The following is a 27,921-nucleotide window of genomic DNA, read 5'->3' as shown; positions in this document are numbered from 1 at the left end:
AGTGACTGGGGTCGCACCTACAGTGGGCTAGAGCACCCAATGGCCGTGGGCCACATCACACACAGGCACATCAGTCAGCCCACAGGTAGCAGAAACACATCAACAGCACTGCACTTCTGGGGATTCGTTTTGTGAACATGGTGATAATTCACTCAATTGCAGTTACAGTGCAGTCCGTAAGTATTTGGACTGCAACACTGTTTTTGTTCTTTTGGCTCTATGCTCCAGCACATTGGATTTTAAATTAAACATTTAAAATATAAAGTGCAGGCTGTCAACTTTAATTGAAGGGTATTAACATCCATATCCAGTGATCCATATAGGCCCTTTTTTAAAGTCCTCTCATTTTAGGGGACCAAAACTAATTGGACGAATAAACATAATCTTAAACAGTCATCATGTTCAGTACTTGGTCACAAATTCTCTGCATTAGATGATTGCCTGAAGTCTGCAACCCACAGATCCACTGACACTCGTCCTGATGTAGAGAGACGGCAGCAACAGACTCCAAATGTAAATTTCTTAGCTTTCTTGCGGATGAACTAATAACTTTTGTCCCCCAAAATAGGGGGGGGGGGCAGTATGCATAAAAAGCCCTGTCATGGCTCACCAGTTATGGATGCAAATACCCACAAATTAAGAAATGGTTGATAAAATCATTAAAATGGATGGGAGCACAGGTTATATAATGGTACAGGATTTGGAGATATTGCTCATAAAATACAGCATGTCTTTGGGTCTGCAAGGTTGTGTATTATACAGATGCCAGGTGAAGAGGTGGCCTCTATTTGGTTGTGCAAGCCAGTTAGGAAACATTCACGCAGCACTGCTGTCATAACAACAAAGACTTCACCAGCAATCACCACTTCTCTCTTAACTATTGCAAAACGACCTTGTTCTTTTTCTGGGAACATAATACAAAACCAAGCATGAGGCAGGGTGGCGAGAGAAGAGCACATGACCAGATGAGATGACGCGCCATTGGAGCATCAGTGTGACGACAACCTCGAGCTGAGAGCACAAGGCGTCTCTGACCGGTCCTGTGTCCACCACCGCACTTCCAACCGCAATGAAATGAGGGCTAAATATGAAACACAATTTAAAAATGGGACTAGATTTTAACCCAACCATTTTCACCCGTTCATAGCAGTTCAGGTTAGACACATAAAGGTATTAAGATAATACAAGAAGCTTCCAGAAAAGGATTTGGAATTGTCAGCATGGTTGTGGTATCAGGGCAAAACTATTACATGAAACTGCCATTCAGGATGACCCTGCAGAACTACAAATATTGACCAGCAGTGTGGACCGGCCAACAGGACACTGGATCCCCTGCATCTGAGAGGAATTTTAAAAATAAAGAACACCATTTCTATTTTTTTTATTTTTTAAAGGAAGCATTTCACAGCAGTGGACAGAAACCCTGTGTCAACGATATGCCAGGATGTTCCCCAATGTAATAGAAGGGAGAGAGGGCCAGCTAGAGAGTATACACACCAACACAATCATGATTTTACTGGGTCTTGTATATTCCGTTCGAATTTGGTCTTCAAGGATAATAACGAGGCTGAGAGTCATAGGAAAGCACCAAAAATGCCCATGAGAAGCAGAGACATTCTGGAATTCCATCAGCACCGGAACAGAATCATTCTAGAAACAAAACAATCAGCACCAACTGAAAGAAAGATCTCAGATCAGAAAGTGGGAAACCTAATTCAGCACTCATTCTCCAGGATACCATTCTTATTGTTTGTATTCAAAAGGCTTCCAAATGTCAATATTTTCAGTAAGTGTCCCTGTTGCATTCGCCCTCAAGAACGTCCATAGCAACATACTTTCAGCAGCCATGCAGTGTGGCTGCATGCAAGAGAAACAGGCAAGTGCAAATTTCTCCTCTGAATGTCCTGTTTGCCTGGATTTTCAGCTGTCCATTTTCCTTGCACATATAACACTACACAGACACTAAAAATATGAGCCTTTAGAGATTCATATTTTTCAGATTATTTTAATTCTTACCCATTGCGTGAATGTGTTTGTCTAAAGGGGGATACATGAATGTGTGTCTCAACGAGATTGCAAAACTGCAAACAAGTACATGTGGTTAATGAGGTAGGCGTGGACGATTCATGACCAAACATGATCAATTATCAATACCATTACTCAGTCTCTGCAAAAAGAACATTAAATCAGTTATCGCAAATTTGCTTTGACTCATTTCCCTACACTCAACACATTCACAATGTATGCTACAAAAACGACTGCCACTGACCTGACTATATTAGAAAAGTGATGTCATTGCTCAGAAACTTAATCAGCTACAAAGCTTGCACAAACTTGATATGAAAGCAGGAAAAGGGTAACAACTCTGTTGATATAAATAAAGGGAAGGCGTAGAAATCTATACTTAGAATACAACGACTACCCCAACTCAATAAGCGTAAAAAGCAGTTCCTGCAGGTGTGCAGAGGCACTGATGGAGCCAATGAAGAATAAAACACGATAGAAGCACTGGAAACGGTCCTTTCCGAAAACATAGCGGTTGCAGTGGTGCAGGGCTCTACGCTTAATTTCATTAGGTCCGGAAGAGGCAGAATGTGTGAAACAGCTTCCTACTACAGCTTCCTCTCTGACTCACCCTCTCCTGCTCTGAAGGGGAAGTCCTCTCCCCTGAGAAACGAGGTCAGTAAAGCCAAATCAAGGCACGGAATGGAATTCAAACAATGCGCTGCAGAGAACGCAACAAGCAGACGCAAGAGCGGCCGCCTAGGTTAGCCCACCCGCAAGAACAAGCTTAATGCATCCTTTACGGGACAAGCAGGAAATCAAAAACAGAGACATTTTCAGGATATGATGGTCGCCCATGCCACAGTTTAGAAGCACTAACGTAAATGGCTGAGCTATTTTTAGTAAATGACATGCTCGTGCCTCAAATTCAAATAAGGACTTTCTGAATTAATTCCATTTCTAAATGGTATGAAAAACTGATACATGTGCGAAGTTAATGAGCCGGACCAAACGCAGTGAGGAATGAAATCCACACGTGCGATACGAAGCCTGTATGCTTTTCCTGCAGGGCGCCCGAGAGGCGGTGATTCGCAGCAGTGAGCGACTCATCAGCAGACCCTGAGTCACACAGCCGGACCCTGACACGAGTCCTATTGGGCCACACAATGCAAGCCTTTTATTATTATTTTTGAACACTTTGGGGCCACAACAACGTTCTTGTTTTGGGCCACCAGAACACCAAGGCCAATGTCAGATGGCAAGGTGACCCCACAGATAAAATGTCTTTTTTTCCAATATCACAACCTACAATGGTTTATATGCGACATAAAAAAATTGACCCCAATCTCAAAAACCTAGATTACAACATGTGGGTCATTTTTCCGTAAATCGTTTTTCTATGCAGAAAAGTGACCCTCGGGCCAGATTTCTGTACGTCACCAGCTTTGCAGAGCTACAACCCCAAACTGTACCGTTTTGTGAATTCAAACATCCTGGGCGGGTAATGTGCATCATCTTGATGGCCAGATCTTAACTGAGTTGATTTCGTGATAATGACTGCCATCTTCAAAACCGCAAGCCCATGTTTTGCTTGTTGCTCAACTTTTTTGTGAAAATCTCACACAAGCAAAACAGAAAGCAATAACAGACCAACAGCCATGTCATTGCACACAGACACATCGTCCATCATTCTTCTAATTAGAAATGGTTGATAATATAAGACAGGTGTATACAAACATTATGTCATATCCGCCAATCTGAACCCTTTAAACAAATGCAGAACTACCTAATATAACTAGCTTCATAGCTAAAAAAACAAATATAAATTCTGAGAAATGACAAAAATAGAAATGTGCATGCAGCCATTAAATTTACCTCAAGAAAGATCTGCAAGAAAGGTCAGACACTATTTCAGTCCTACATCAGCCGCACTCTTAGAAACTGCACTTGATGTGCTTTACACTGAAAGGCACGGGCTCCCCTAAACCCCTGTGTAGCTGGTACTCGGCCGCTGATGAAGGGTAGCGTATTACGCCAGCATACTCAGCACACTCAGCACGTGCTCAAGCGGAGTGGGAGGGAGCTCTTAACCTGGGGGATACTGGGCGAGAGAGAGAGAGAGAGAGAAAGAGAGAAAGTGGTCATTCACGTTTCCCTAGCTGTTAACTGTTCTTAACTGTTAACACATCAAGAAACGCGAAGGCAGCATCATTGGAATTTAAGATTCCCTTCAACTGAAGGACATTTTTTTATACATCTTTACTGTAAATAGCTTCTATTTCTGATGCCAAACAGAATCTTTCATTTATATATATTTTTTTCCAGTTTCTGATTGTTCAAGGCACCAGTAAAGGGGGGGGGGGGGAGAGGAGGACCAGGTTAAGGGGGATTTAACTTGACTGTCCGGTGATAAACCGATCTCATTATCATTCCGTTTCTAGTTCGAATAGGATACCAGAAAGATAGACTGATTCGTCTCGCACCCCCTAATGTAATGTTTGTTAAGTTATGTTGAATGAAGCAAGACAAAGGAAGTACCAACATTCATTTTTTTCACTAACTTTTGTTTTATTCCAAAATAAATTCAAGGTTTTATAGGATTTACAAAGATCCGTGAGTAAAATCTTTCTTCCGCCAAACCAACCGATGTCTCCCATCTTCTACCGTGAAAACATCAACGAATGACAAACGCATCCACACTTCAGGGACACAGTGAAATCCTACAGCACAATGTGTCCAGTGTTTTAGTGGGGAAAGAAGTCTCACAGAATGGAAATGTCACTTGCAGCTATAGATCAGGCTTAGCGCTCAGTTAGTGTGACTCTCGACTCCTGATTCGCAGTGTATTGTAACTTACCCTTGCATACAGCCTCTCTGCTAGTGTCAGCTCTGCACCCAATCAAGCTCTACACAATAACTTTAACAGAAGGCATCTAATCAACCACCCGCGGGAAAGGATAAGGTCAAGTCAGTAAATTTGGGAATTGAATTGGAACTCAAATAATGAATTGAAACCTCCATAGAACATGCAGGGAAGGGGCCTCTGTCCAATAAGAGAAGGAGCAGGACAGGAGCAGAGAGCTCAGCTGGCCAGGCTGGGGAACATGGCTGTGAGGGTGGTCTGCTTGCCACCCTTCTGTAAGGCACTGCTGGTGCTGGAGGGGGCGGAGTCAGAGGTGGAGGCGCTGGTGTCCTTGCGGGTAGCCTGCCTTTCTTTGGGAGCGCCGGCTAGCTGTCGCCTCGCCCTGTTCTTCTGCTCCTTCGGCGTGACGGCAGCACTCGAGCGCCCCCTGCTGGCTCTCACGGCCGGGCTGGCGTCTGTGGCGGCGCTGGGGGCGGGCCCGGGGGCGGGGCCAGGGGCGGTGCCGGGCTCGGGCTTGTCGCGCAGCTGGTACTGGTCCGGGGAGCCCTTGCTGCGGTCCACGGCCCGCTGGGCCTCCTCCCGGTCCAGCTGCTTCTGCAGCCGCAGGGCCAGCTGCCGGTCGCTCTCCTCCTGCTGCCGGCGGCTGAACAGGTCCTCCTCCTCCCGCGCCAGCTCCCAGACCAGCGGCGCCTCGGCCGGGCTGCTCGCAGGGCCGCGCGGGCGCTTGCTGTCCAGGCCGCAGCCCCGGCCTGCGTCCGCGTCCCCGCACTTCCTCTTCCCCGAGGCCCCGCCCCTCGTCTGACTGACGCTGGAGCCCCGCCCATCTGCATCCTGCTCCAGCTGGGCGCAACATGCGTCAGGTGGGAGGGGCTCGGTGCCCTCCGGCTGAGACCTGACGCTCGCCTCTTTCCCGTAGAAGTCCAGCGTGGGCATCGGCATTTCTTCAGGGACTACTGAGGACGGGAGCATCAGGATGTTCTCCTTCAAAAGAACATTCGCACGGTGAGTAGCAGGCTTCATACTCCATACTGAAACTGCTGAGTACCTTTGTCCAAGATGCTCAACTACAAAACTGCTATCACATGGGATTTTTAACTTGCCATTATAAGATGCAGGACCCAAGATTTAAGGTTTAAGTGGTTCATTGAAAAACCTGAGCTACGCTTATCTGATTAGTCACCAAAGGATTATTGTGCAATAAATAAAAATAAAGATTTATATACTTCCCTATAACAATGATTTGTACAACCAATATACAAATCACAGCAGTTGCTGTGGACAGTGGAACTTCAGGCAAAAAAGGGAATACATATTTTATATACACTGAGTTTGCACGTAAGCTTTGTAAAGAATGAACACTTTCACTGAACTTTGTTCATGAAGTGCAGAACACATAGAATTCTGAAAATTCAAACTGATGATAGATACATTATATATTAGTGAGCGTGCTGAGTTAAACAGCACATTATTCAAAGTGATGCAGTATGCGCTCATATACCCTTGTTTCTAGTGTCAGTCTGTCTCTTTAGTGTGCATTTAGAATGTACTGTATTAGGATAATAATAATACTAATAACAATAATAATGTTTTACTTATATAGCACCTCTCAAACCCAAGGTAATCAAACAGAGAAAAACAAGGATGAATAAAGTCAGTGTTAAAAAAGCCGTATGGCTGTGTGTGTGTGTGTGCGCGTGTATGTACCTTGTTGGCTGTAAGGCTAGAACCGGGACTGGTCTCTGCGCTGGTGGGGGATCTCAGGGGAAGAGGCAACAAAAACCTGAAGACACAACACAAAACACAGCAATCAGCAAAGCAGCATAACACTAACCAGGCAGGCAGCACCACCATCACAATGCAACAGACCGCCATCAACTCACAGAAGTTCAGCTGGGAAAGGCTTTAAGACCCATTTAACAAATGTCCCAAAAACAACACTGTGCTCCACCACCAACTCAACATGTCATAATGCAGAAATGCATTGTGCATTAACAACAATATCGCAAGAGATCAAAGCACAACACACAGCATTACCCAACACAAAACACAGCAATGGCCCACACAGCATGCGCTTCTGCGCCCTCACCTCTCTATGTCTCCAGCGCTGCTCCTCTTCTTGGTGGAGGTGCTCTCTGAAGGCCGTGCATTCCTCTGCGATTCTGACATCGGAGTTGAATTCTGAGAGACAAAATACTCACAATATATAAAGCTTATCCCTTACATTAACTGCCTGGGGAACCAAGGTGAGTAGAGCATGCAGGATGCAGCTGTTGCAAATATACTCTAAGCAGAGGTGAAACTAGAGCCAATTTACAAATGTACCCAGGATTCCAGGGCTAGCATTCCTGCTCTTTCCATAAGCACAGCATTCCATAGTAAGCCAGGATCTTCATCTCACGCTTCATCCAAAGAACAGTAACTGGGTTAACACCATCCATAAGGCAAGTGTGCCCCCTACTGGCCATTGCCATTCCCATCCAGCACTCACTAGACCCAGCTCCACCCACTTCAGAGGCAAGAGCTGTAGGCCGAGTGGACTGTTGGCATTAGTGTCTCAGATGTGCTGACATGTTGACCTATGACCCCTGTTCACAGGAAGTTCAGAGGAAACAAACAGCAGCAGTGACGCGTGTGGAGAAGTTTAATCCAGAACGGGGCCCAATGCACGGCTAAGAGAGAGAGGGTCTGGATCGCTAGCGCATCCCGCCTCACCAGCTCCTGGCTCAGCAGCCTGGCCAGCCTCTCGTCCTCCTCCAGCTGCCTCTCCTCCAGCGCTCTGCGCTCCTCCGCCCGGCGCTCCTCCTCCTCGGCCAGGAGCCTCTGGATGTACTCCTCGCTCGCCCTGCGCTCCGCCTCCTCCAGGGCACGCTTCTCCTCCGCCAGCTATAAAAAATATATATATATTTAGATGAAATATTGATACTTGGCGCCGCAGTATCAATACTGTATTGCAGGAGAGAGCATGGCAATGCTACGCGTATAGACGGACGCGCGCGAGCGCGGGCGCTAACCTTAGTGATCTGGTCCTCGTACTCCTGGCGCACCTCTCCCGGCAGGCTGACCCTGGGCCTGCAGGCCACTGCTGAGGAGAGAGCAAACGACACCACGTCACTCACACCTGAGCAGCAACATCCACTTCAGTCTGCAGACGGCTCGGTTTCTGACACGTCCAGCATTTACAATGTTCTATATCCACATCGCTGCACTGTTTCCTATTACGTTTACCTTGGCAACAAACTGTGAAGGGCTAAGTGTTTAATCTGTCGTATAGCAAAACGTCAAAACAAAGGCTATTCCAATTTTAACTACAAATTCTTGACAAAAGCATCAGATATGACCCTACTATTACACAGAAACACAGCAGATTATAAAAGGCTGAAAAGATTGGATCACAGAGAGAGAGCCAGACAGTCAGACACAGAGAGAGCCAGACAGACAGTCAGACACAGGGAGAGACAGACAGACAGACAGACAGACACACGGAGGGAGGGACAGACACACAGAGGAAGGGACAGACACAGGGAGGGAGGGACACTCACTGGCCATGTCCTCGGCGTCCTGGCCGCTCAGCCTGCGCTGGCACTGCGCGGGGAAGGCCTCCTGCAGGCGTCGCCACAGCTCCACGTTGACCAGCGTCTTGTTGCGGCTGTGCAGCCGCGCCCAGGTGGACACCCGCCTGCGGCACAGCGGGCAGCACAGGTTGGCCTTGTCCACCGTCTCCAGGAAGCACGGCTTGCAGAAGGTGTGGGAGCAAGGCAGCGTCACCGGCTCCAGGAAGATCTCCAGGCACACGGGGCACGTGCAGTCGGCTTGGGACAGCCCCCCTGCGCTGCCCCCCTCCCCTACATCCACTTCCGTCTCAGAGACCGGCGCCATGGCCCTCCTCCCCCGCTCTCCCCTAACGTCCGTCCGACGGAGTCTCCTCCAGTCTCGTGCCTCGACACACCTGCAGGCGAAACGAGTGAAAGGCCACAGCAAACATCAGGTTTACATTCCTCATAGTCACTTAGCTGCAGTCGCATATGGTGACCAATGGTGTGGAACAGCTCAGTCTCCTCTGGGTGACAGGGGGCAGGATGTGATGGAGTTCTCTTCTGGAAATGCAGGTGTCTGAGATGTGTATGAAGAAGTAATGCAATCCAATATATATGTGATCAGAATACCAATAGGGCAGTATATAGAAACAGACCTCTTCATGATCAAAGTATCGATAGTTACAATGACTGCTGTATCAATATGCTTATAGCAGGGGTGTCCAATCCCATCCGAAAACGGCCGGTGTGAGTACAGGTTCTTGTTTTAGCCAAACATACCAAGACATCCTATTCTACTTATCAATGACTTGATTTCAAGACCAAGATTAGTTAATCAGTTGAATCAGGCATCCTAGTACTGGGCCAAAGCAAAAACCTGCACCCACACAGCCCTTTACAGATAAGATTGGACACCCCTGGTTCATGGTTTCAAAAAATTAATTTTCATAAAACATTTATTACCAATGAATGACTATTTTAAGATCACACATTTAAGTTGGAAATCTAAGAATTCATAAGCAGTTCTAACGATTTTCTGTGTTCATAATGCACTGTGTGAGAGCTCACTGGACTTCGAAGGCATCTGTACATGTTCTTGTGGGCATTATATGTTTATTTGTTTATTTTTAAGTTACTGTTCACAGCAACAACATTTACTCTGGGGTTCAAGTCATAATATCAGATTCGGTTTTTAAAACGTATAATTTCACATCCCAGTGTGCATAGAAGTACTGTGTCGTGACCCCTGTATCCTGACACACATAGTTGTATCGTGGGACATCTGACAATACTCAGGCTAATAGATAGCTAGCTCAGTATCACAAACACATATGGTAACGTCAACTGCGCGTACAATTTAGACTGCATACCACAATTAGTCAAAGAAAAGACCTGAAACCGCGGAATGAATGGGCCGCGATGCAACCATATAGAAAGGGCGAGAATTCCATTGGAATGGACCCACAAAGACTCAAACGCAAAGGCTAGTCGGTAATTAGCACCGAAAATGAGCCAATACGTTAGCTAGCCATGCTTCGGCACCTCGCAAGCTTGTTTACCTGACAAAAAAAATGCTAAAGCCGACTAGCAAACCACGTTCGCTGTTTTAGTAATTTGCAATGGCAAATGCGAGGAGCTGCAACGTTTACATAGACACTGGCTAGCTAGCTCGTAGTGCCGTGACTCAACTAGCTAGAATTGCACTTGTTTTTACCTTCAAGCCGCCTCGGCCTCGTAGTCTTCAATGACCCGCGCACCTTTACATTAGCTAGCTGGCTAACAACCAACGCAAGTTAACTTAGCTAGCTACACTAATCAAAAGTTAGCACTATCTTGCAAGCTAACAAGTGAATCATAGTAACCGACGAGATGAGCATTCGATAAATTAGATTCGTAAAGTACCATACAATTTTGATAGAATATACTGTATATATATTTTTTATTTTTGAACTGAGAAGTTGTATGCAACCGAAAAACAAGAAATCCCGGGAACCCTTTTCTACACCGTGATTGAACACACTGCGCATGCGTATGATCAGCCGCTCTGTTGTACTGCTCATGCGTACAAAAAACGGAAAATTAGGAATGTTAGTAACCTGATAGGCTGTCTGTCTGTCAGTCACTACACCGTAAGCACGTAATCTATGGCTAGTATAAATGGACTCAATAAGAACGGAAAAAATTGCTCGTATGTCTACGGAATTCTACAGACAGGTGAAAAATTAAAGGAAAAACCCGAATAATTTCGTGGAGAAACATAACGAATGCTGATGTTTCCATACCCGTGTACTGCATGATGCAATTAAGCAATTAAAATCCTCTGTGGCATGTATAAAAATGTTGAACCTCAATTTTGGATCAAGATGCAAGAGGATTTAAGGTCTCTGAAAGAGGGTTCATTATTGGGGCACGGTTGGCAGCTTCAGTCACAAAGACTGCTCAACTGACTAGTGTTTCAATAGGAACAGTGCCTAAAGTGACATCTGTATTTAGACCTACGGGAAAGACATCAGGGTCGGAAATTGAGGTTGAAAGCGTGCATTCGATGCTCGTGCATTAGTGCGATATGTAAGGGAAAAACAGAAGAGCAACTCTCTCTAAGGTGACTGAGAATGTCAATGCTGGATGTGATCAGACTGTGTCTGCAAGAACAGTCCATCGACAACTACATAGAGAGGGATATTATAGTAGGGTTGCAGTGCATAAACCCCTCCTTACATTGACAAATGCGCATTTGAGAGTTCAGTGGTGCACAAACCATAACACTGATCTACAGCAATGTGAAAAAAGTGATATGGTCAGTTCAACTTATTCTTCACCATATTCTCGACAAGAGGGCAAGTGCATGTGTTCTGTACGCCAAGAGAATGGAACAGGCTTGAATGCATGACCCCTACAGTGAGGGGGTCTGGTGGCTTGTTTGGGTCCACTTGTCCCCTTAGAGGGAAGGGTCATTGCAAATCACTTTGATGTTGATGCTTGCTCATTTTGTGGCAATTGTAGAGAGGACCTGATTCATTTGTTCTACAGTTCTACAGTTGCAATTGTGTGATGGACTTCTGGAACGAGCTTGCCTTTTATATTTCGATGAACACTGACTTTTCCATCAAATTTAATTTAAAGGCATCCTGTGGTACTTACATAATAGTTATCAAACAATTGAGAAGATTACCTATTTAATTGTACTTGTAGCTAACTGTCATTCATATGCAAAAATTCCAAAAGAACATCCCTAAAGCCAATATGTTTTGATTGATTTAAACAACACTGTTGTACTTCAGAATCAATTTAATATGGTCTCACATCTTCACACCATGTATTATGAACATGCAAATTATAACTTTTAAATCAGTTTCTCAACATTTTGGGGCGAAAGCATGTAAACAGATACCAATTATCCCTTAATTAAACAAATGTATTGGTGTTTGAAACTGTTCTTCTCATTCATTCCCCCACCCCCCATTGATAAAGAGGGATAAAATGGGATATGGTACCAAATAGTCTTATTGTACCACTCTACATCTTCCATATAGTAAGTTTTCATAGTCTCATTCCTGGAGGTTTTTGAATGAATGAAGTATGTCTATGCTCTATCATCATTTTGCACAACAAGGGAACATGACTCTCTGTCAATGCATGGAGTTTAGATAATAGGAAAAGCTAGAGTTAGGCTTTACATTACTGCTTATTGTGATATCAAATTGTTCATAGATGTCAGCGCATTGCTTGGGTACATACTATACATCCAATGAGGAAAAGGAAATTCCACCGTTCAGTAGTGTATTATGTGAAGGAATAAAATAGCGGCAGCATCTGACCACTAGGAAGAAACAGAGTATATATACCTCATATGCAGGTAACTGAATCGCCTTCATCCTCACACTATAAATATTGCTTTGCCTTATTGGCATTCTTCCAATCTTTCAATGTAAACATATGCACCAAGAAGCAGCTGCCCACCACTGCAACTTTTTTACCCAGCACCACCCCTGGGTTTCAGGGGTCTGGGGTCAGGTGGAGGGTCAATCTTGTTCCTCACGGACGGGGGTTAGTAAGGGTGGTGGAGAGTCAGTGTCCCGTGGCAAAGAGGTGGAGGCCTCAGATTTATGTCTTCTCCGCAGTTCAGGTCCCTCTTTCTCCTTCTCCTCCAGTAAAATCTTCCTTCCCGGGGACTGTAAAGTCAAAAAAAAAAGGGGGGGGGGGGGTGTTGAGACAGAAAAGAGAGAAAGAGATGAAGAAGATAAAAAGTGTGACGGAGAGAAGAAAGATGAGTTCACAGGCGTGGAGACGAGTGGAGAATGAGATGAACAGAAACAGATGGAGTAAACAAGCATATGGAGGGGGGAGAGGAAGGAAGTGGAATCATTTTAATTTTAGAGGATTTGCAGGAGCGGAAGTTTGGTAATGAGAGGGTATGGGGGAGAGGGAGAAAATGGTGAATATGTTTCAATTGGTCAGTGGGTCCAGATTACATGTGTGATGCTTCCCCTCACCTGGTTCTCAGCCAGCGCCTCCTTGGCCATGTAATACTCCGTCTTTAGTGTGATCTCCACCTCCTCCGGAATATCAGGAACCATCATGTTAATTAAATTTCCTATAAAGAACACCACATGCTGGGGAATGAAAGAAAGAGGGAGGAAGAGAGCAGGGGGAGTAGGGAAAGAATGAGAAATCAAAAAGGGGAAGAGAGAGAAGAACTTTATTTAGTCCTCAGTTTGCAAAAATAATAGTTAAAATGTATTTAAAAATAAATAAATACTTATTTTAAATTCTTAAAAGGATAATTTGTCATTGTCAATCATAAGCAAACCAAAGCTTCTTCTAGTCAGGTGACACCTACAGGCTTAGTTAACAGAGAAGTGATCACATCTGCTTATTTTAAATCTCTGGTTACGTCAGAAGTTAGTAATCAGCAGGATATTGCAAAAAATATGAAAGCGCAGATCACAGTAGAAGCTGTAGGGGCCATATGAAAAATCTAAATGGACTGTCCATCTGACATCTTAATTCCTCAGCCAAGATCTTTTTGTACAGATGTGGCCATAACCTTCAATTATCATACTTCCAATTGGAGGATTTGGTAAAAACATCCAGCAAAAAATATTCCTGTGTAAACCAACACTGCCAAACTCTGGACCACTATTGAACACCATGAGACTGAATATGAGACAATTAGCTCAGTTGTAGTTTTAGTCAATACGGAACTCACCTCAAATATGATGACAAAAGCCAGTTGAATAGCCAGAAGTTGGAAAAATTCAGGCAGCAGGTTTCCGTTATGGTCTCTGTGGCCTCGATACCTGAGAGTTTAAACAATAGGTGTTCTATGAACAGCTTGAACATTTCTTTTGCCTGTTGTCAGGAATAGCGCTGTAAGCGGCAAAGCACCTGGGGAATACCACCTAGTAATACTACCTGCAGGGAGTGTGGCTGTATACAAACGAGTGGTTCTACCTGCAATAGTTACAATATATCTACTGAGCCACAGAATTGCTGTACCTAGAAAAGGTGTAGGTCACCTATGGAAAGTGTGGTGCTACCTGCACTGGGTGTGGTTCTTGGCAAAGCTGTCGGGGGCGAAGGAGAGGGAGAAGTTGACATAACCCTTCAGGCTTCTTTCAGTGGTATAGCGGTAGTAGAGGCGAGGTAGGAAGTCAGAGGTGAAAGCGATCAGGTAGGCCTGGTACCAAAACAGGAAGTTACACAATGCCTGGGCAAATATCTGACCAGTGGCCTAATGCATTTAATTCGCCTTTCAGGGTAAACATGATAAAAGTGTCTCTCACGTTGCTGATGACTGCCAGACGTGTGATGACCTGCATGATATCGAACCAGATCCCAATATCCTGCGCACGGTTTGCGACAGGTCGGCGGTACTCTCGCACAAACTTTTGAGCGTCCAGACGCAACTCTATCCAGTTGTTGATAAGGGCAAAGAGGGGCGCCAGTGGGAGTGCTGCCACAAAGATGGTGACAAATCCAAACTGCACCACTATAGCAAAACACAGACGTTTGACAGGTGTCATCTGAAGCTTGAGAAATCACCAACGATAAACACACTTAGATAGGTGATATCATCACAAACAAGATCATCACAGGTTGACATATGAGGTCATTACAGTTACTATATGTAATTTAATGCAATATGGTAATTACATTTTTGGGCTCAATCAATTGAATTTACCAATTAGTTTGAGTTACAGCTACAGCTACAATTATAATGAGTATATTAATATTATTAGTTGTATTAACATCTCCTTCCCATGAGAGCACACAGAGCACATTATTGGAGCCAGAGGTATGCTTGGATGAGCTGTTTCCTCCCTTATTGCTTGAACCAGTAATGAGGTTCAAAAGGTACTTCAAAGCAAAAAGGGTTGGTCATAGGAAAACACTCATAGCTTTTGTTCTTTCCATAGTTTTGATCCCTGTTTTTGTATCTGTGATTGAATAACAGTGTGTGGGAAGTGTGGTGCAAAAATAGCACCCTTGTTCAAGGGGCTATTTTAATATCAAAGAATGAAAGAACGACAGTGCTAAAATAGTGAAGCGCTCTAAATTTGGAACTCATAAACAGGAATGTTTTTGATGTACAATATCATATAATTGTAATGATTTTTGTAGTGAACCCCCTGACCTGCATTCAGCATAAATCTTTTGGTACAAATGGACAGCAGCATTGACCAGTCATTTAAACTGATACTGGGTCTGAAATGCAATGAAGCTTTGAGACAGACGGTTTTGCCTCACTTAAACTCAGTGATGCTGTAAAATGGATGTGCACTGCGATCTGATTCCTACAAATGACCAAGATGCCTCTCGGAGATGTCTCAGATCTCTGAGGCGTGCAGGTGTGCCTCTCACTCACCCATGTCCAGGTATTCACTGAACAGCCCTTCGCACAGCAGCAGCTGGTAATCAGTCTCCCAGGGCGTGGTGCCCTTCCCCTGCCCTTGCCCCCCATCAACACCCTCAAACTCGCTGTTCCTCTCCTCACTCTTGTGGAACCTACGCTTATTCCACCAGGTTTTCAACTTTCTACAGAGAGAGAGAGAGAGAGAGAGAGAGAGAGGGAGGGGGGAAGGGGAGAGATAGACGAAGAGGGGGATGGAAAAACAAATAAAATGTGGGCTTGCAGTGCAGAAAACATCATAAGGGGAATCAGAAACCTCAAAGGGACTGAGCAGTTATAGTGATGTAGAGGAAGGTTATAAAGACAAATGTCACTAAAGGGAGAGGAGAAGGGCAGGGGGATGGGGTTGGAGGCTAAAGAGAGAGGGGGTCATTATGGATGGAGAAACAGGAAGATGGCAATAAGGAGAAAGAGAAAACATTGAAACAGGTAAACTCACGGACACACAAACTCCTGGACATTATTGATCAGCTGTTTTCCCACCATGATGACCAGCAACTCCTGTGCAAGCTCGATCAGACAGCCTCCAGAACCACACTGTCGGGGACAGACAAAGCACGCATATACCTTTCTTTGTTTTTAGGACTTGGTTTAAAACCGGAAAAGCTACCATTCTTGCTATGAAAGATAAAATTATGTTGACCAGTAAGGACATTAAGGCCCAATATAACTATATAAAGGATGAATAAAAAAAACACACCACACTGTCATTATGCATGTGACAGACAAGAGTGACAACATACTCTCCAGACTGCAGACACAGAGAGACAAGCAGACAGAATACACCGACCGAATACACCTCACAAGAGTACGGGGGTGTTCAGTCACTTACGTCCTCACTAGGAATTCCGAAGAGAGTTTGGTGATTTCCAGGGTAACCGACAAACCTGGGAACCAACATCATAAACAGTTCTGATGAAGGCTTTGCTATGTCAAACCAACTGCTGGAATCAGTCATGTACAATCCAGAAATTTTGGATTGTACATGATGTACATTGGATTGTACATGATTGTACATGATGTTACAATAAGTGTGCAATAACATCTGTACAGTTAAATATGGGATCACATTTACCAGCAACTACTTGAAGAAAAATGTATTGATTGGACACAATGCACTCACCTGGTCTAAGTGTGAGGTCCCACACACAATGCCTACTTCTATTGTGAAATGTTGCATACTCTTGTCCATTGAACTCACCCCTGACCTCCACTCAGCTGCTATGGGAAGGGGGGGGGGCTTGCAGGGTTTGGTGTTAGAGGGGTAGTGGATAAGGAAGGGGAGGAGGGAGTGCAGTGGATCAAGCCTCATTTTTGCTGTTGGTCTGACCCTAGTGACTCACCTGCCCTTGAAGAAGCCTACGTATATGGGAGTCGCGTAGAAGTTGACAAACTGGAATATGAAGACCTTCAGGATAAAAGCATCCTCATACTTTGTCTGAGTGCGGTGCATCTCTAGAGGAAGAAAGACAACAGTCAATGCAGCAGAGTGTGTGCGTGCATGTGTGTGTGTGTGTATACGTGTGTGTGTTTGTGTGTGTGTGTGTGTACGTGTGCGTGTGTGCGTGTGTGTGTGTGTTTGTGTGTGTGTGTATACGTGTGCGTGTGTGTGTGTGTGTGTGTGTGTGTTTGTGTGTGTGTATACGTGTGCGCGTGTGCATGTGTGTTTGTGTGTGTAACAGAGAGAGAGAAAGAGAGAGAGTGTATGTATATGTAATGTGACCTGACGTTAATGCACATTTGCATGTTTCAGTTTGCCTTTAATGTGTAGAGCAACAGTGCCTGCCTCTGGCGCTGCCCTCACCCCAGCGTGTCAGCACTCGGGCCAGGGAGATGTACACTTGGGACAACAACAGGATCACTATGAGATTGAGCACAGAGCCGGTAATGCTGGCTATCCTCCCAGCCTAGAGGGAGACACAGAGCAGCAGGCTCAGCGCATACTGAAAAGAGGAGGACTACACAAATCAATTAATGTGATTTTATTTCCCACAGATGAGTGGAGACTCACAGAGAACATGAAGAAGGTATTTTTGGACTTGGAGATGATGATGTGCAAAATGGTTCTGTATATGATGATGCCAATCAGAAACATCACGACGACCGCAATCTGCGAGACATAAATATTTCACTCAGTCCACCCTGGACAGGAATGAAGGCAGTGGTTTACAATGTCAACTGGTCAATGTGTTTTGGAAGAGAACTGAATCAGGAGCAGGTCAGGAGTCTCCATGTGGTGATCTCAGACATATACTATTGTTGAGGTTCACAATAATAGTGCTCGAACATGATACTCAGCAAATAAACAAGATATATTTTTTCTCTATGGAGAAAGAGTCCAACAAAACAGTCTACTGCTTGCATCCAAAAAAAAAAAAAATGTATCATCTCAAATTATAAAGGATAGGGCTGAAAATTTGGAAACCAAGTAAACTGCATCCACAGCTGCTTCTCTGCCAGTGTTCCATGGGGTATTAACAGAGGTCACCAAATGCTGTCTCAGAGTGACGATGTCAGAACCGGAAGGTCTCACCATGATGACGATGGCCATGCAGCCGGTGAGGATGCGTCTGAACCGAGTGCCCTCAGGGAAGTAGGGCTCTTCCGCACCCGTCACAGGATTACGTATGGTCATGGGCGCCAAGGCACAGTACTCTGGCCTTGGGCGTTCCTGGGTCACAGAGAGATAACACGAGTTAGAGGCACAGACTGCCTGTGTGAGAGTGTATACTGTATTTGACTGCCCTGCTATTGAACACTTCCTGTTGGATGATAGTCTGATTCCTCTGCTTGAATTTTGCACAGTTGTAACACTAAGTCACCCAATCAGTCAGTGCCAGAATGAAAGAATTAATTCTTTAATGTAGGTTCTACACTGATTGGACACAACAAAACAAAATGGGGAGGTTGCTTCCAGTCTCTACCCACATCGGTCTCCTCAAAGTTAGAGCAGTCCCAGCGGTGGGCCAGGACAGCGTTGGTGCGCTTCCAGTACTCCAGAAAGGCTACAGCCCACAGAGACATGAAGACGCTGAGGAACACTGTTCCCCCGTGGTCAAACAGCAGCCCTGCCTTCATGACAAAGACAGACAGACACATACACTAAAACCCTATATCACATGTATATACTGTACATATGTCCATGCACACACAGCAAAAACCACATCCCATAATTGGCAGTCATGTTCGGTAGAAAAGCAGATTAATTTAGCCACAAACGCATGCACAGACATGCGTGTGCGTGCACACACACACACACACACACACACACACATACACACACACTTGTTGCACATACCTTGTAGGTCAAGCAGATGCTGGAGAGGTTCCAGTAGGTACAGGTTTCGCAGAGGGGACACATAATGTAGGTGCCTCCACTGTCACAAACCTCTTTACTGTGAAACAGGAGAGATACATTTTAGGGGTTAAATAATGGCAAGAGCCCAGTTTTTATTTATTTTATTTTTTGCGTGGCATCCCAAGAGGCATTCTGATTTTGTGCGGTGGTACAATATCACTTCATTATAATGTAGCAGTCTAGAAAGTGACTTTATTCCTTTCATCCTTCAACACCCTCCCCCACCCCAACCCCCAACCACACACACAAAAAAGTATATCCTACTCACGCTGGCACATCAGTAACCACAACCCAAATTCCAAACAGGAACACTACTGTTCCCACCACAGTAGCAGGCAACAGCCAACCTATATAGAATCCTGAGAGAACAAGAGCGAGAGAAACGTAAGTGAGAATACAATGTAAACAAGCAGTGGCCCGAGCCACTGGAAGCTTTGCATGTTTGTTGTGGCAGTGTTCACGAGTGGCTCTGTCATACCCAGCCAGGCGAAATACAGAGCGATCTTCTCCCCGTAGTACTGGCGAACGTGGTCCAGGGGCTGGTACTTGCTCCAGCAGCCCCAGCGTGCCCAGTAGTGGTGCAGAATCTGGCGCAGGCTCAGGGTCTGTGGGTCTACATCACCCTCAGGCATCTCAAACGGACCCTGGGGGGGAGTGGAGTGGGGGGTGGGTGTTCTCAGTCAGCAACAAGTATAAGCGTAAAGATCTCTCGGCCACAGTACTCCTTAACCACCAAGATTCTTGGCTTAAGGTTTGAGGTTTCCTCTCATAAATGAGGGGGGTAGGGGATTTGCCCTTTGACTTAATGGTGCAGCCTTATTAGCTGAGGGAGGGGAAGTCTTACCTCATGAAGAGGGTATGCTGCTGAAAAGACTTTCTCGTTGACCAGTCTGTCGATTCCGACCTCTCCTTTCTTCACCACTCCATAGGGTGTCCTGGCCAAAATCTCATATACCTGTATGTAGGCCAGAGTGACAGTTCTTTTATACTGGCTTATCAGTACTGCTAGGCCCTACGGTCTCCACTACGTTCTCTCTGTGAATTACATAACTGGATTTGCACTTCCTTTGCACTCCACACAATTTGTACCTGCTTTCATGTGTGTGTACACATGAAGACATACACAAACTGAACTGTCTTCTGTATTATTGATTTTTCATTTTGATATTTACAGTAGTTCCTGGAAATAAAGTTTAAACAAGGCTGGAAATAAATATTTCCATTGTTTGGATTCAGTTTCACACATTCTGGGCTTGCAAAATCATGGCTGGTGAGACAGAAGCTTGTTCCCTGACCAAGGAATTGTGCCTTAACTTAAATCTCCAGCTGTGTAAATTCTGAATATGTACATTGTAAAAACAAATATAATTATGATATACATTTTATATTCTCCTTGGAATGTTATATAAAATAGAAATAAAATTGATAAATGCCGACAGATGTAAATTCACTCACAATCTCGTGTCTCTGGGTGTTCTGGAAGAAAGTGTCCTTATTGTCGCTACCCAAATACCTTTAGATGCAGGTGAACATGAGAAATAAAGACACAAATATGTAAGCATACCCACAAATATGCACACATGTAGATGAAAACATATAGAGAAAAAGAATGTATGAGGAACATTGCTCAAAAAGATTACAAAAGAAAGAAACCCTTGGGCTTTTATAGGACTGTAGAGCCTCAGCCATTTAAAGCTTTCTGCATTGCTGCCAATGTGTTCCCACCAAAGAGGAGACCCAGGTTCCAGTCACATATCCCAGTCAATATCAAGTATTGGCTGCCACATATATTTTGAAAATTCCTTTTTAAAATTTATATGTAAGGTATTTTAGCTGAATTATTTTCACAGTAATCCCCTCCATGATTTATACGGACTCCTGGCTTTTCCAGTGCCATCTGTGGCCAAGAGCTCAGCAAAACATTGCATCATGGGCCACATCCCCACTCAGGGATCACGCAAGAAGGCCTCCTCCCATCGATCAGGCGTTTTCGATGAGGCTGGATAAAACTGGCCCCTGTCGCTGCCTGTGAGGCAACTGCCCAGTTGTCTGACAGACAGAATAGATTAGAATAGAATAGAATAACTTTATTTTTCCATGGGGGAGCAGAATGCATGGGCCTGTATTCAGCCAACATTGACCTTATCTTTAAGTAAATTCCAGGCTGAGACATTTTCTTCACAAACTCAGTTTTAGGAGTTAGTTTTAGTAATTGCTGAATTTACCAAACTGTGCGTGAAGAAAAAAAAAAGTTTCTTTTAAGTGTTCAATTTATGGACAAATGTTGATTAAATCCCAACTATGGTTTTATGAGTGGGTGCAGGCACGAGAAAAAGTGCATTATCAGAGATTGTAGGTTCAGTAAGGAAAACAGGAATCTTTTGTTTGTATAAGCGCAAATAATTCAAAGGATCTTCAAAATATTCAAAAGATATTTTCATATCATTTCATTTTTACAACAAGGATGAATGACAACACATTACAAATAGTAAAAGAGTGACATTCGCACCCTCCCCATACCTGTCCAGTTTGTGTGCGTGGAACTGGCAGGCATAGAAGTCTGGTGGCTGGTTGGGCACATCCTCAGCCATCAGGTTGGGGATGGACAGTTTCCGAAGGAACTTTTCCGACCAGTTGCATGTTTTGAGAGGAACCTCCTGCCAAAGACTGTTCTTGGTCAAGAAGTAACATGAATCTCCTCTGTCAAGTTTTCCCAATGCAACACTTAATGATCAGATTCAGTGCAATGCTTGAGCTTCTCAGTGTGTTAAAAGGTTGCAGTTCATTTCAAGTCTCTATGAGTCTCCATGTATGTGTGTGCGTGTCAGTGTCCAGTTTGAATCAATTTGCCTGTGATTATCAGTCTGTGATTATCTGTGTGTTTCTCTCAGTCTTTGTTTCTGCGGATCTCAGGTAACTGACAAACCTGCAAGGGAACTCTGAGGCTGATGTCCTCAGCGTAGTAACACAACACACTCCAGGGGGCACTGAGGAGCACATAGGTGATCTGCTTTGTGTCATTATCCACCACCATCTAAAAGACAGACCCATGCAGACAGACAGATAAAAGGATAAGCATAGCACATTCGTTACACATTCCGGAACATATGTAGGCATTACATGATAATGATGAGGTTTGATGATAATGTTTATATCTTTTCCTATTCTAATGGCTGTCTCTTACACTGACATTTTAGTTGTTTATGAAAGTGCAAATACAATAGAAATGTTTTTCCACAGGATCCACACTCGGTAGTATGTAGGCTACTGTCAGTCCATAAATATGGGGACAGAAGCAAAAGGTATATTGCAGTTAGTGAGATTACATTTCTTTAAAACTCAGCAACATTTTCTGTGTTTGCTGTATTTAAGTTACCGTAAATTAATTTGGCTGTCTTACACTACAACAGAAGTATTGAAAACAGAACACACTCGTACTGCAGCAGTGCAGAACCTGCATTATTTGCTCTGTGAATCAACTTGGTTCTTTGGTTGTTCCCTTGAAGCACTGGAAAAAAAGAGTTTCTTCCAGGCTGCAGTTTGGTAAACTATAAAAATAAAGTGGTTTGGAAAACCATGTCGCAAACAAAATAGTAACACAAACCCATGAAAAGTTTGGTTCAAAAGTGAAAAATAGTTCCAGTCGCCATTTTTTTCAAAATATTATCCAATAATATTTCCAATCTCATAATCCTGTAAGAAATACCAGTGTAGTGATCACTTTGGATTAGAGCACCTGCTAAGTGATTATAATCCATTTACTGTAATGTAATCACACTGTTTCTGCCAATACACTTACAATGATTAATTCATTAATGTGACAGAATGGTCTAAATACTGTCACTGTTATCTGGTTAAGCTTAATAAATTCCTTGAGACCATAACAGTATTGCGCTGGTACTCTCTTATTTTTTCGTGATAACTTCAAATAATATCTTGTGCGACAGCCCCGCCATGCATATAATAAAGCTATTTCCATCCCTAATATACTCAAACCGGTTAGGGCAGGCTACTGCTTTGCTTACTCTGGGATCTGTCTTTGCTTGCCACTGTGCAAGGAAACACAAGATAACAGAAAGTGTAGTATATCTCTTGGGTCTATGAGGATAGTAGTCATGTTGATTTATATCTTATTTTTATTTAGATACATTTTATAGTTTATTAGTACAGTGTAGGTAGATGGACTTCTGGTGTGCCCTGGAAGTTAACAGACCTTGAATTGAAGACTACCGTTATACATTGAGGCAACTGGTTGAGCACCAGGCTTGGCTTGCTGAAGAACAAAACAAATATTTACACAATTATTCTCCCTCAGGCTACATTCACTTGGACTGTGATCCACAAAACGGCAGCAGTCCAGCAGGGAATAATGAGCAGGCCATGATGATCTTGTGTGCTCCTGCTCTTTGACCCCCAGAGACATCGCCCACCTTCTCTAGAAGGATGCCTGCAGCCTGCAGCTTGGTCAGGAAGTTTTCCCTCCACTTCCTGTGTGAATCCTTATGAGAACGGGATGCCTTTTCTTCTGTTTTCTCACCCTTCATCTCTGGGAGTCCTTCTTCCCACACCAGCACAAAGTCTGTACAGACAGAGCCCACCAACAAATGTGCATGTATGCAAGACACACACACACACGCACTCACGCACGCACGCACGCATGCATGCACACACACACACACATATGCAAACACGCACACACACACACACACACACACACCCACATACGCACACACACACACACACACACACACACACACAAATGCACACACAAATGCACATACACACACATAGTATAAGCACATTAAGGAAGAGGAAAATCAAAGAAAAGAACGTTCAGCCCTGAGGTGAATACTAGTAAGTAAAATGATCAATGTACAACATGCACACTAATAATTTGATTATTGAGAGTAATCAGTTTAAGGCAATATTACCATTAAGCGTTAACATAGTTTGGAATAACACAAATTCTCAGGTTTAGATGGATTCTATCAATAATCAGGCTAAAGTCAGCAGTAATTACTAACTGATGTAGTAACCCACTCTTGGAATTTGATTAAGCAGGAAGGTAGTTTCTCCTGTCCAAAAATCATTAATTAGTAATTACACCACCCACCTCACATTTCTCTGTGTGTTGCTGTTCACCATGTTGGTTTTATTTTGAATTGTACAAACAACCCCTGGTTCACTGAAGAGATATTTCACATGCACAGTTTTAAAAAGCCAGAAGACATCTGACTAAGGCCTTTACTTACCCCAGTAATATAAAATATTGAACAAAAATCTTGCTGTATTAATTGAGTTACGTTTACTCTGAGTTTGACCTTATCCTGATTAAGATAATCAGATAAAGGCATTTGCATGGCAACTTTCATAATTGGAGTATGGCCTTAATTGGGTTGAACATCAAATGTAATCAAATTATTACTGTGAATGTAAATGCAGCAAATTGCAGTGCAGTGATTAATCGACTAATATCACACTCAAGATAGTTTAGTTTTACTGAGGCACCTCTGTGATGCCTGGTGTCCTCTCCCGCAAATGAATTGTCACCATTCCTCATTCGTTTCACTCACCAATGCGGGTGACCCCATCGCTGAGCACGTTCCTGTCCGGGGCAGTGACCTGTTCCTGGACACACAGACATATAAAGATTCTTCAAAAGATTGTCCCTGTCAGAGGAGTGTTTTATGAAACTGGTTGGGTGTGGGCTGCTGGGCATCTTTGTTTTTGACTTGTCACCACTGTTTCAGCATCCTGCCTTTGTACTCAGCAGCGCTAATTGCAGGTCCGCCCCCTCCCCCCCACCCTAAAACAGGAAGTTGGGTCCCTGCCTAATTCTACAACATACAGTAGATGAGTGCTGCCACTTAAATGAGGAAAGACACAAGCACACACCCTAGAGAAGTGGAATTCTGGCACACATTTATGAATGCGCTTACCTCAGTAACCATGCTGCCGTAGTTCAGGTCTGGCTGCATCGCCATAGCAATGAGGTTGGCTTTGTCCTCTTTTTCTTGCTTCTTCTTCATCATGGCAGCCATGTTCAGTGTCTTCCCTCCTGTTCCCCTCACCCAGACTCCCCCTCACTACCCTGGGACACAAAAGTTTACCTATTGTAGGGACATAACTGAATGCCAACGTAGCTCTCCCCCTGTATACTCAAACTAACTGATTATTGTGTTTTCTTTTATCTATCCACTACTCACAGCATGTCATGGTAAGAGTGTTTGTGCGTATGGTACATAATAACCCTACACTAATGCTCACATAAATAGTTTGATGATATTCATGTGATTTTGAGTACTTAAACATACAGTATATAAATTATTCATTGTCACTGTCATATCTAACTCTCTCCTTTAGCCATGTGTTGTCAATACATTTTGAATTCAAGACAGTTTCAAAATTTCAATAACACAACACAAACTCTGACAAAAAAACAGGCACACATGCATGTCATCACATATTCCCTTCACTAATCATTGAATACTCACTTTAGTGATATAGCACACATGATTGCTGCCACATTATTATTATCATATTTATTGGACTATTCTGGCAGTTTGATGCACTCGCTCGAGGGGAGATTTGAACCCGGCCTCTCACTCACCTACAGGCTCCAAAGAGAAATGTGTTACCAGTCAGCTATGTGCTCACTAGCAAGCTAGCCAAGCTACACCCGCTACATATAGCAATGCTCCTTATTATGCCATCTTTTCCCCCTGTCATCCCTTCGCATCACTCACTAAGGAGCCCTTTCTTAGGGGTCAGATTGTTTCTGTGCCCCATCCACCCATTTTTCACCTAACAAGATATTTTAAATACAAATGTCAAAAAAGTACTATTGACTGAAGTCACCCTGACCATCTAGAGTGACAGAATTCAAATATTGTCACTTTACAGACTGTTTGAAACCTCGTATAGCTTTTGCAGCCTTTGACATAATTGGCAGAACTGAGATTCTGTCTGTTGCACTGCGGTGTTGATCAATATAAAAGTTGCCTGAAAACTGCATTTCTGACTCTGCCGGGTGTTTTTTTCTGGCTGCCACCTGTCATCTCTGACGTGCTGTGGACAACATTTCATTTGTACTCAAACACAGAGCATGTTTACACTATATTCATTTAATAACTACTATTGTTTTTGGGCTCCGAATGATAAAATAAACCAATGATCAAACCTCATGTCAAAGCTGTTATTACCCCCTGAAAACATTCAAAAATAAATGACAAAAATATACCTTTGTTAAACTGAAAGCCCAAATAATTTAAATGAGCAACATAATGAATACAGGAACTTAAACCATTAGAAATGGTCTACTATGCTCCCACCCTTGCTTACAAATGAGAATTGGTCTTGGGGAATACTTCAAGTAATTACATCCGTTCCATTGTTTTTTTCCCCAGTGTTTCCCATATAGTTTCAGAGACATTAAATCTCTCACAGGCAAAAAGGCTTCTCCCTCACAAGCCTGGGAATCACTGGGTAATCATAGCCACTCACAGTTCCACAGCCTACCCGCTCCACTGCAGCACCTCTCTGCAGCCTCACAGGCAAAACTCAGAGACCTGCAGGACATACCTTCCAACTCCTTCTGAAGACTGTTAAATGACGTCAGTTTCTGGAAGATCCAAGCTGGCTTCAGTGATTCCAGTCCCACTCTGATCTCCTCTTCTTGCTTGAGAAAGAAATCTCCAGGGCAGGAGTTTGATTCAGATAGGAGAACAAAAGCACTGATCATAAATGTTTCCTGAAAGTAGAGATAAAGAAGGGGAGGGAAAATACAGACAGAAAGGGAGTGAGAGAGGGAGGGAGGGAGAGACAAAGGCAGAGAGAGAGGGAGGGATAGGGCAAGAGAAAGCAAGTGAAAGAGAAGTGTATGGTTGTTTACAGATTGCAGAAATACTTCTGTTCAAACCCCAAAAGAATACTACAGTGGTAACAGTTCCAACAGGGAACCAACAACCTGTAATAAACAAACAGTACTACCATTTAAAGTAACCTGCAGTCCCCCAGACAAACTGTCACCCCTAACAGGCTGCACACAGGACATAGTTCATCTCAAAAGTACATCATTCTATTATTTGTAGGCTAAGCACAGCCACAGGTATGTCCAGGTCTCGCAGACAGACTGCAACTTATATAGAGGCATACTACAAAAGATAAGAGATTATACTCTCTTTTGCATGCTATGCAAATCTATGCACAACTGTCTTCAGAGAGAAGGTAATGTTAAATTGGAGTCAGATACATACATACTAAGATACACAGGTAAGGTCACACGCTATTCCTTCACTGCTTGGACACTTCCGCCATTTCGTGTTTGAGCAGAGTTATGCAGATATTTCAGTGATCCTTCTCATGTTTGCTATGAAGGTGGAGCTGCCCTTTGCTTCTCTATCTTCCTAGCGTTATTCTAAATGCAAACAACATGAACAAAAACTAACATCCTAGAGCGCTGCTGCTGATTCAGATGTAGACAGAAGGATAAACCTGTCTCTTCGATGGCTTTAAAAAGATTGCGTCTGCCAATCGTCCAGCTCTTCCTGGTTAAAACTCAACAAAACTTTAAATTTGCCTGTGATTAACTGAGATATCAGAAGTTGAACTATGCAAATAATGAGCCTCACTGAGAAGCTGCTGGGTGGCTCATCCTGTCTCAAGGCACTGTTCCCATGCATAGATCAGCCCCACGGTGTGATATTGAATCTGGATTGTGCCAGTACCAGCTGCGGCTGGCAGCTCTGCAGGATGATGCACAGCTGGCTCTACCGGCAGCCAGGCTCTGCCCGGGCTCTTCCTGGGACGGCAGGGTTTCAGGCAGCAGGGGTGAAATATTCTCATCACGCACCTGTGAGTCCCACTGGCCGATCAGGCGCTCACAAGTCTGTCTGGTGAGCTGCATGGGAAATGTCTTCCCCCTGCTCATGTCTGTGCCAGCACATGCTTGTCTGTGCTCTCCCAAACAGGCGATGATAAGAGTGAGCATGACTGGGCTTTCAAAATTGGGGAGAAAAGGGGACAATCATTTTTAAAAATCAGCCACATGCAGAACTCCTGTAACGTTGGTCCTGTGATGAAAAAGGATAAGGTCTCACACTGCCACCTAGAGGAGTGACTATGCAAATGTACATTCCAATTTCAGTAACTCTTATTTAAACCTGGGACTCCAGGTGAGTTAAATCTCTGACCAATCAATGGCATTTATTCATGAATTAAATGTCAGGTACAAAAGGAAACTAGCATTACC

The 27,921-nt window shown here is 43.9% G+C and overlaps 2 protein-coding genes across 3 annotated transcripts; both read right to left on the bottom strand.

The window, feature by feature from the left end:
• Positions 1 to 4,965: 4,965 nt before the first annotated feature.
• On the bottom strand, positions 4,966 to 10,442 carry rnf168 (ring finger protein 168). Of its 2 annotated transcripts, none has more exons than XM_064302486.1 (7): positions 10,115 to 10,442; positions 8,407 to 8,813; positions 7,879 to 7,946; positions 7,580 to 7,750; positions 6,954 to 7,045; positions 6,572 to 6,647; positions 4,966 to 5,848 (listed from the first exon to the last, which is right to left on the bottom strand). In XM_064302486.1, exons 2-7 carry the CDS (start codon positions 8,741 to 8,743, stop codon positions 5,087 to 5,089), a joined length of 1,506 nt encoding a protein of 501 aa, XP_064158556.1. In that variant the 5' UTR covers positions 8,744 to 8,813; positions 10,115 to 10,442; the 3' UTR covers positions 4,966 to 5,086. The 2 variants fall into 2 exon arrangements, with proteins under 2 accessions (XP_064158556.1, XP_064158555.1); XM_064302485.1 differs by having other exon boundaries at positions 7,879 to 7,949; positions 10,115 to 10,441.
• A 1,082-nt stretch (positions 10,443 to 11,524) lies between these two features.
• Positions 11,525 to 26,789, bottom strand: ano7 (anoctamin 7). The gene is made up of 24 exons (XM_064302718.1): positions 26,253 to 26,789; positions 24,611 to 24,762; positions 24,245 to 24,299; positions 23,102 to 23,250; positions 21,598 to 21,705; positions 21,192 to 21,328; positions 20,127 to 20,184; positions 19,516 to 19,626; positions 19,150 to 19,315; positions 18,940 to 19,030; positions 18,612 to 18,708; positions 18,242 to 18,385; positions 17,847 to 17,984; positions 17,325 to 17,423; positions 17,118 to 17,220; positions 16,657 to 16,768; positions 16,146 to 16,200; positions 15,753 to 15,850; positions 15,269 to 15,438; positions 14,187 to 14,392; positions 13,941 to 14,080; positions 13,610 to 13,700; positions 12,894 to 13,013; positions 11,525 to 12,572 (listed from the first exon to the last, which is right to left on the bottom strand). Exons 2-24 carry the CDS (start codon positions 24,710 to 24,712, stop codon positions 12,423 to 12,425), a joined length of 2,700 nt encoding a protein of 899 aa, XP_064158788.1. The 5' UTR covers positions 24,713 to 24,762; positions 26,253 to 26,789; the 3' UTR covers positions 11,525 to 12,422.
• Positions 26,790 to 27,921: the final 1,132 nt, after the last annotated feature.

This window comes from Anguilla rostrata, chromosome 12, assembly GCF_018555375.3.
Source record: "Anguilla rostrata isolate EN2019 chromosome 12, ASM1855537v3, whole genome shotgun sequence".
NCBI lineage: Eukaryota > Metazoa > Chordata > Actinopteri > Anguilliformes > Anguillidae > Anguilla > Anguilla rostrata.
The sequence above is the reverse complement of the archived record's forward strand: the minus strand, read 5'-3'. Positions and strand labels throughout refer to the sequence as shown.